This window comes from Boleophthalmus pectinirostris, unplaced genomic scaffold, assembly GCF_026225935.1.
Source record: "Boleophthalmus pectinirostris isolate CB_2022bp ecotype Guang Dong unplaced genomic scaffold, ASM2622593v1 HiC_scaffold_6, whole genome shotgun sequence".
In the NCBI taxonomy this organism is placed as follows: Eukaryota; Metazoa; Chordata; class Actinopteri; order Gobiiformes; family Gobiidae; genus Boleophthalmus; species Boleophthalmus pectinirostris.
The window spans coordinates 40,801,815-40,811,417 of record NW_026571447.1 but is presented as its reverse complement, the minus strand read 5'-3'; the positions used below and the strand labels follow the sequence as shown (position 1 = coordinate 40,811,417).

Below are 9,603 nucleotides of genomic sequence, written 5' to 3'. Positions count from 1 at the left end.
GAGTACATGAGCTTGTGTCGTGTGTGTGTGAGTCTGACGACAGCTTCAATGAGCAGCTTCACTAATGCACAGTAACGATGTGTTGGTAACAGTAATGATGTTGTAATGACAGAAAAAGTAATTAGTTACATTACTCGTGACTGAAAAAAGTAAAACCGTTAGTAATGGTGTTTTATTTTAACAACATTTTAATGTAAATGTTTGTGTTTGTACGAGTCTGTAACTGTCTAAATGTGTTTCAGAGTCAAATATGTCAGTTTACACCTTTATTGGTTTTGTCTTTTTTATTTTCTGCTTTTATTTTATAAATACTTGAGTTATAAAAAACACATTATTTTATTAGTTTTTTACAAACAGTAAATAGAATTTGAGTCAGAATGATGCATCCTTCAGTCCAGATGAAGATTCTCCGTCTCTAACTCTTGATGACGACAGTAAAGACCAGGTACTTGGTGAAGTGCTCCCTGAACACCTTGTCCCTGAGCCCGTACAGGATGGGGCTGATGAGACGCGGCAGGATCATGACGATCACATAAATGACAAACGCAATGTGAACGATGTACTGAAGGAACCAGATCATCAGAACCCTGAGCAGGAAGTGGTCGACGTAAGACAACATGCAGAGGAGCAGCTGGAAGCCATGGAGCAGGATGGTGTTCCGTGCTTTTCTGGAATCTTGTGCAGACGACTTCGCCGCTCGAGCCGCGAAGAAAATGTGGCAGTACGTGTAGATGAGGATGAACCAGACTCCGGACAGGTACACGATGTACTGGACGTCCCTCTTCATCATGATGACCGGGTGGTCGAAGAGACTGGCTCTCTCACAGTAAACTGTAGACACAAAGAACTCTGGAGGTTTGGTGACCACCAGGATGAAGATGTCGGGCAGAATGATGAGGGTGGTCAGGGCCCAGATGCCGGCGATGAGGCCGTAGGTGCGCTGGATGGTGCAGAGCTGGGGGTGGTGCAGGGGGAAGCAGACGGCGATGTAACATTCGACCGCCATGACGGCCAGGTTGAGCGTGGTGTTGTGAGATGTCAGGACGCTCACGCACATGAGGATCAGACACACGGGGCAGATCACCTGACGAGACGTGTAGCTCATGATGAACATGGCAATGCTCAAGGAGAGTTGGAGCATGTCATTCAGCACCAGGTGGGCGAACAGAATGTAGCGCGGGTTTGTGTAGAATATCTGAAAATAAAACAAGAGATAAAGTTACTTCATTAGAACTTTTATTTTATTTATTTGCTCCTGTCTCGACAGATTCTCAGATACTCAGCTTCTCTGCTGACGACTCCGTCTGAAGAGACTTAGGTACATCTCCAGCTACACGCCCAAAGCCCCTCACTCTACTGACGACCTGAACCTCTCAGAACAACTTACTACTCATGAAGACGTTAGAGCGTTTGGTCTTGTCCCTCCTCGAGTCCTTCATCTTCCCAGACCTTGACTCCCTGCAGTTTGCTTACAGAGCCAACAGGTCTGTAGATGTCACCATCACTCTGCTCCTCCCTGCTGCAGGACAAACTCTCTGAGCTCCAACTGAAGGTGGGTCACAGACGTCCAGAGGGCCCGGGGTCAGTGTGTGCAGCAGGAGAAGTGATCCACACGACAGCGCTCCTGGATTTTTATTTTATTTTGTGGATTGAAACAAATTCACGTCCACACATGTCAGATCAATAAATATTCGTGTTCAGATGGAGTGAAAACGATGTAATACAAATGCCACACCTGTATGTGGCGCTGTAAACAGGATACAGCCAGACAAGCCCCACCTGCTCCTGTCAATCTCAGGTCTGACCCAAAATCTTCTTCTGGTGGCTCTTCTAGTTCTACACGGTGGGTTTAAAAGAATCCAACGTGTGTAATTGTGTTTGCGTCTCCGCTGGTCTTGTATTATAAAGTCCATTAAGAGATTTTGATGCATCAGTGTAAATCAACTTAGCAGCGTCCACAGCACAAACTCTGCTCCGTCGTCCGGTTGTTGTGGTTGTTACGAGTTGTTGTGTGGGGTTTTCTTCTGGTCATGTGGTGATGATGGGGTCATGATCTCATCGTTTTCTAAAAGCTGTGGTTTGCTTGTCCACGCGACAACACAACGTCGGTGTTTTCAAATTTATCCACTCTAGAACCTGTTTTCACCCACGTCGGCTCCTTGTGGACAAAAGGCCAAAACGGATAAAAACTTCACTGTTTTGACCAAAAAATGTTGTCCACCTCAGACTCTCAGATGATCAGCTCTGCGTCTCCACTGGGAACTGCCCACTGAACAAAAACTACTGCCCCCCAGCCACAACTCTGAAACACTGATCAAGTTTGTGAACGACACCAAGATCACTGAGCTCATTTCAGATGTCATCATGTGTGTACTGTACTTTTGATCGTAAACACACACACACACACACACACACACACACACACACACACACACACACACACACACACACACACACACACACACACACACACACACACACACTACTTGGTGCTCCAATAATCAACTCCAATCATTTTACGTGTACTTTGCATAAAAATAAAGCAATATAAAAGTACATTTAATTTCATACTGTTATCTGACACGTGTCTCCTGCTCTTTTTTGCTATTTATTTAGAATTTATTATTACCGTTTATATATTTTCTCTTTGTTTTTATATTATATTATGATGTGTGAGCTCGTGTGTCCAAATCATTTCCCTTGTGGATCAATAAAGTTCGTTTAAGTCTAAGTCTGTGTTTAAATGTTTGAGCTGCTCAGGCAAATCAGAATGAAGAGGTCTGTGTTTCTTTTCAACAATACAATATAATCTTAGAAAGCAAATTAAAGAATCATTTATTGAAATCTGCGATATTATGGAACCAAGAAAACAAAGATAAACCCTCACTATTAGATTTGTCACTTGCAGGTCTATTTGAATGTTCAGTAGATTTAGGCACTGAAATCCAGGCCTGAAATATCAGCTCATGTGGCGGCTGTGTCTGTGTCAGAGTCATACACGGTTAAAACGGTTAAAAGAGTTTGTTGTACCTGGTGTTTTCTGTAGGTGTGGATCAGGATCCCGTTGATGTAGTTGATGGTCAGTCCCAGAGACACCAGGAGGACATTTTTGGCCACAGCGGACGAAAAAGTGTCTCTGTAAATGACCAGCGCGGACTCGTTCACGGAAACCTGCGGAAATAAGATAAACACATAAAAACATTACAATACACAAAAACAATAAAACGAGAAGCCAAAAACTGTAATAAAACATTTAAAAATCCTTCAGAAAAGTGTTTGACGGTTACACAACGCACATTTATGAAGAAGTATAAAGAAATGACACTGATGGGTTATGAAAACAGTGAAAAGTGCGAATTTTATTTTATTTTTTTCTGTCTTTTGTCAAATATAAACTTGTAACAGGAAAATAAAAGTTGGAAATTCTGATTACTGAACTGAACTCCTTTTTGGACATGTCAAATTTGAGCTCTGTGGCCTTTGTTTTGTTTGTTTTGTAATTCTCTCATCTCTTTGTGACTTCAGTTTTATAGTTAAAATCAAATAAATTCGTTCATTCATTCGAACTCTTTGTGTTACAGACGAAAGAGCAGATTCATGGAAAAGTTTAGATGATCATATCAAAGCTTGTACGAACTCTGTGCACTTCAAAAAACTAAATGCAAATCCAATGAACTTTAACATTGTCTTTAACTTGACCTTTTATTTTGATACGATCATAAATGATAAATGTTGTGCCGTCTTTGTCATTATTATTAGTTTGTACGACCATAAACGAAAGCAAAAAAATCCTTACATTTGTCATTCCAATTGTGGTTTGTTTTGTGCGATCATGGACGATAAACTTTTGTGGCTTTGTTGTTATTGTTGTTAGTTTGTACGATCATAAACGGAAAAAAATTAAAACTGGCATCTTTAAAAAAAAATTAAGATAAGAAAGAAAAAATGAAGATGAAAAAAATGAAAATGATGAAAATGAAAATGATGAAAAAAATGAAAATGAAAAAGATGAAAAAATGAAGATAAGAAAAACAATGAAGATAAGAACTAAGAAAAAAGTGAAACAAGTTGGAGGGTTAGTGCAGGGGAGTCAAACTCAAATTCACAGAGGCCAAAATTAAAAAGTCGTGGGCCCAACTAAATATTTATTGAAGAATTTCAACAACATCTGCATGTTTTCTCTTCTTTCCAGATCTGTAATATTAAACTTTTTCTTATTAAAATAAATGTTTAATAACAGTTTTGCTTAAACATTGAATCCAGAACAAACAGAGTATAAAATAATAACAAGATTTGAAATAAATAATGTCTCAATAGTTTATCTGTTTGCGGTAGCAGCTCTAATACAGATTTGATATGATCTCACGGGCCAAATATAATTATATTGTGGGTCAAATTTGGCCCCCGGGCCTGAGTTTGACATGTCTCGATTAGTTTGTGTAACAATCTGAGTAATGATTAAAAAAAAAAAGTCTAACACTGTAGAAGCCTTTAAAAAAAGAGTATAAAGTGTTATGTTTTGAAAGATTTACAGCTCAAGAATGAATAAATTCTGCATTAATTTTGTTTGTTTTAATTTATATTTTGTCTCTGATATTTACACAAAGTCATAAGTGAAATTGTAAATGTAAATGTTGCTGTTCAGATGCTGCTTTTTTTTCTTGGAATTCTGTCGTTGTTTAACTGGGTTTGATGTTAGAAGAACTTTTTACTTCAGCCTAAACATTTTGGGTCATGATCCATGGGGCTGTAGTCAGTGTTTTGTTTTGTAGTGTTGCAAAATGACTGAATAAACTACTACTACTACTACTACTACTACTACTACTACTACTACTACTACTACTACTATGAGACTTCAGAACATTCTTCACAGACATATCGAAAGTCATTGATAACCAGGTTTGTGGAGATGCAAGCCCATGACGAGCAAGGACCCATGTTTTTCTGTGTTTTTCAGTCTGTTCTTTTGGCTAAAAAGTTACACACTGTGGCTTTAATGTGTTATTTTGTACTGTCCATGTACCAGTAAAAGAATACCATGCTAAAATACACGTCAAAAGTTTTCCAAATTACATCTTATTCAAAATATCGTCAAATAAACATCCGCACTACACAAATTTCACACACACACAATAAAACACAGTCGTTATTATATTATTATTATTATATTATTTTACAGAGTGTGTTTTGGGTGTTTGTGTCTGGAGTTTGTGTCTTACCCTCGACAGCTCAGACATGGTGGGCAGGTTCTCCGTCGTCTGCACTGCGGCGGCTCTGAGGAGGCCCCCGAACTCCGACGCTTAAATCAGAAAGAGAAAGAGAGAGGGGGGGGGAGGAGAGAGAGTGAAGAAATGATGCAACAAGGCGACGGAGTTTGACTTTTCACGGAACTTTGGAACAGTGTCGATTAAACTTTTCACTCCGAGTATCACCAAAAGAAAAGATTTGGTGCTCAGAGTAACACCAGGTCTATAACAGGTCTAGTCCAGGTCTAATCTAAGACCAAACCAGATCTAAATGTGGACTACAGCAGTTCAAAAGAAGAAATGACACGTAACACAGTTTGAGAAACTATCACAAACATGTCTGCCATCCAAGCTGCGAATACTGTGATAAAACCAAAAAACAAACCTTTTTATTGAATATAAATTATGTAAAACCTTTTATGGGCACGACAAAATTACCAGAGGCCCTGACTGTTTTATCAACAGTTTAAGCAAAGAATCAAAGACCAAAATCACAAAAAGTCACTATTCATTTAAACAGAATATTTCAATTTTCCATTTACAATATTTTTCGGACTATTGAGCGAGATTCACCAGAATATAAACCGCATCAACTAAATTTTGTGGCCAGGATCGATGTCACTGACCGTTGCTTGGCCCATTGGGAAATAGAGTCCCACGGTCACTTTGGTTGTGGCTTTTTTTGTGTGTTGTGGCTTTTTTTTTGGTGTGTTGTGTTTTTTGGGGTTTTTTTTGGGGTGTGTTGTGGCTTTTATTTTTGGTGTGTTGTGGCTTTTTTTTTGTTGTGTTGTGGCTTTTTGTTGGTGTGTTGTGGCTTTTTTTTTGGGGGGGGGGGGGTTGTGGCTTTTTTGGGGTGTGTTGTGGCTTTTTTTGGTGTGTTGTGGGGTTTTTTGTGTTGTGGCGTTTGCGTTTGTTATGAGCCCTCTCAGCTTCCGTAATCATCACATTCTAGAATCTGAAAACCATCAATACAGCTGTTATGTATTGGACGGTTTCATGTATTGGTTTTAAAAACACAGTGGAGCACACTTCTGGACCTAGACTTTCTACAAATTCCGTTCGACTTGTCCATTACCTCTCACCCACCCTGACCCTCAGCACTGGTGTTCCACAGGGCTGCGTCCTGGGACCTCTGCTCTTTTCCTTTACACAGATTCCTGTTCTTAATCTGATTCATCAGACGATTTCACTTGGTGTAAACCGTGTGACCTCACAGCATTAGGATTCGTTCGCTCAACAGTAGGCAGGTAATTTTTTTATTTAACCAATCGCTGCTGTTTGGTTGTGATGTATGTGATGCTCCAAATCCTGTAGGAATAAGAACAATAACGTCTTTCCCCTTGATAAAATTCACCAAACATTCTCTTTGTTCCGGCTTTAAATCCTCGATTTCGGGAATCGTTGCCAACACAGAATGTCTGTCTCTTCGATGTTTGTCTGGTGCCCGAACTCGCACTTCCGGGGTTTTTGCGAAGGGTCTAGTGTATTCTGATTCCTGATCTAGTTGCTGGAGAGAAATTAAACTGAGCGGAGGCACTAGGTGGCGCCAGCCTGGCTGTCCTGTCCTACCGCCCACCTCACAAATAAAATAACACATTCTGCTGACGACACTGCAGATCTGAATCTGGTTACAAATAATGGATGACAAGCTCCACTTCCCTGGTGAAAAAAAATGGTTTTCTATAGTCACTAAATGGCAGATGGAGCCTTTTATCACTCTTATATTGAAAGTATTTTGACATTTCAGTTCATTGTGCAAACTGCTCAGAGGTCAGAGACTGTAAGGCTGCGTTCAGTCTGCAGCCTGAAGTGACCCAAATCCGATTTTTTGTCTCTATGTTCCTGTATCTGATCTTTTATTGTCAGTCTGAACCACACAGATCAGATTTTTTCAAATGTGACTCAGGACACTTGGATATGTGCTCCTGAAACTGATACATATCTGATCTTTTGACATGTGACTTCAGTCTGAAGGGCCAAAGTGCATTCATCCACCTACACGTTATCAACAAGACACAAACGTCACTATTCTGCACTGAAGTAGGAGAAAATTATTGAACTCCATGTCACTGAAGTGAAGCACATCTCCACTCACCACTTTTGGCTCCGTCTCCACATCCACATGTTCCTTTCAACGGACTGAACCACAAAACACCACGACCAAAAACCTGGTCCTTCTCCTTCTCAATCTCCTCCTTAAAACAAGTCAGTTGTTCATGTTGTGGCTCCGGTACGAGAGGAACTTTAAAATCTCCAGGTGCTCGATGCTGCGTCCATGTTTCCGTTTCCAGCTTCCGTAAACACAGAGACGCTCGCTGCGGTTGACGTCGTCGTGTCTCCAGTGTCACATGTGGGACACTTTTGGGCCGTTTAATGTTCACACTGGAGTCACATACAAGTCACATTTAATTGGAAATGTGAACGACCTCGAAAAAACATCGGATTTCACCCAAAAAATCTGAATTGAGCGTTAAACCTGCAGACTGAACGTAGCTTTAGTGACTCTCTGGGGGGATTTGCAGTCACTGACCTTGGAGCAGTTCGCACAATGAACTGAAATGTCAAAACGTACATAAATACAAGAGTGATAAAACGCTTCCATCTGCTGTTTAGTGACCACAGAAATATTTTTTTTCATCACAGCAGTGGAGCTGGTTGTCGTGTAACCAGTCTCACAGCTGCAGTGTCATCAGCAAAACGTATATCTGGGTTTCACGTGACGTCACAGGGCGACGTTTGTCAGCGCGCAAAATCAGACGGAGGGCAGGAAGTGAACTGACTGGAGGAAAATGCCGATGTGTTGTGTAGTTTACGGCTGTGCCAATCGTTCTAACCGAGAGAAGGAAAAGCAATTTTTTTAGAGAACCGAATATAGTCGTCCACAAAGGTCAGAAATTGGAAAAGCCGACAAAACAACACCATAAAAAGTGGATTACAAACCTGTTTGTGGTCGGGAGGAACAGAATTCACTAATGCTCGTGTCTGCAGTGACACTTTGACAAAGGTTTGTTTCAAAGCTAATTTGTTTTTTGTCTGGTTTACCTAAACATAAACGAATCATTAACGACTAACGACTAATGGCGTTTGTTGATATTAAATAGTTCAGACAGATATGTCACTGCCGATACACTGCAGTTTTTCCCATAACGTCTATACACATAAAATAAGAGAAACACTCACCCCGGCGAAGACCAAACCATAATCATCATTTAGGCATTTTGCACCGAGGTTGAGGATCCATCCACTGACAAAAAAAGTTCTATGCCTCCAAACTTTTGTACTTTGCCTTCATCTGTTGTCTGGTGTAGAACGACGTCTGAAGAGCTAAATAGTTCGTGATCTCCTCTGCCTCGATTGTCAACAAATCTTTTACTTCGGTTGAAAATTCTCTCATTTTCAAAAAGATCAGGGTCACGCCCAATATATTTGTCGACTAACTGCTCGTACTTTTGCCTCGCTACTGGCTCTAAATCCTGACAATAAGAACTCTTCTCCATATCTGTGTTCTCCAGAGATGTGTTTGTTTGTCGTGTTTGTTTGTCGTGTTTGTCTTCACTTCCTGCCCTCCACCTGAAATTCGCGCATCATCGTGATCACGTGACTGAAACCCTCCTATTACTGTATTTGTAAAGAGCAGAGGTCCCAGGATGCAGCCCTGTGGAACACCAGTGCTGAGGGTCAGGGTGGGTGAGAGTTACTGGACAAGCCGAACTGAATTTGTAGAAAGTCTAAGTCCAGAAGTGTGCTCCACTGTGTTTTTAAACTCCTTGCATCTTCACTAGAATCGTTTGGATAAATTCAGCCCTGGAATTGCTCTGTGTCTAATCTCTAATCTCTACTGAACTAAAAGTAAAAGGAGCTGTTCACTTCACATTTACCATTTCATGACATCACAAGGTGGAACAGAGCATTTTGAGATTTGTAGATCTAGACCAGGGGTGTCAAACTCATTTTGTTACCGACTTTGATCCAAAGGGGCCAGATCAGAAAACTCATGTCATATAAACCCCAAAAATAACAATAAGTTCAAATATTTGTGCAGAGAAACACAAATCTATTACAGAAATCTTTTTTAATTGATGAACTCTTTCTTTTACTAAATATTATAATATTATGAACAACCTGAAACTTTAAGAAAAATAAAATTTCAACACAAAGTTTTAAAATGAACTTGTTTAAAATTAACTTGTAGAAACAGGAATAAGTAAATTTTTGTTGTAAAATCCTGCACTCGGCTCCACTTTTCTCATGTTGGACATTTTTCTGATGAGGGTGTCACGGTCAACAGTCAAAACGATCGTCCTTTAAGAGCGTTTGGAAAGAGACAAGTCTTCATTTGTGCTGCTCTGGTGGGAGG

At 40.2% G+C, this 9,603-nt stretch overlaps 1 protein-coding gene across 1 annotated transcript in view; it reads right to left on the bottom strand.

The window, feature by feature from the left end:
• Positions 1-415: 415 nt before the first annotated feature.
• Positions 416-9,603, bottom strand: part of LOC110171062 (odorant receptor 131-2-like) — a 12,866-nt gene continuing 3,678 nt past the window's right edge. The window contains exons 2-4 of the mRNA XM_055163932.1: positions 5,220-5,299; positions 3,031-3,171; positions 416-1,195 (exon numbers count right to left, since the gene is read on the bottom strand). Coding sequence (XP_055019907.1) covers positions 416-1,195; positions 3,031-3,171; positions 5,220-5,299 — 1,001 coding nt within the window. The remainder of the gene's footprint in view (positions 1,196-3,030; positions 3,172-5,219; positions 5,300-9,603) is intronic.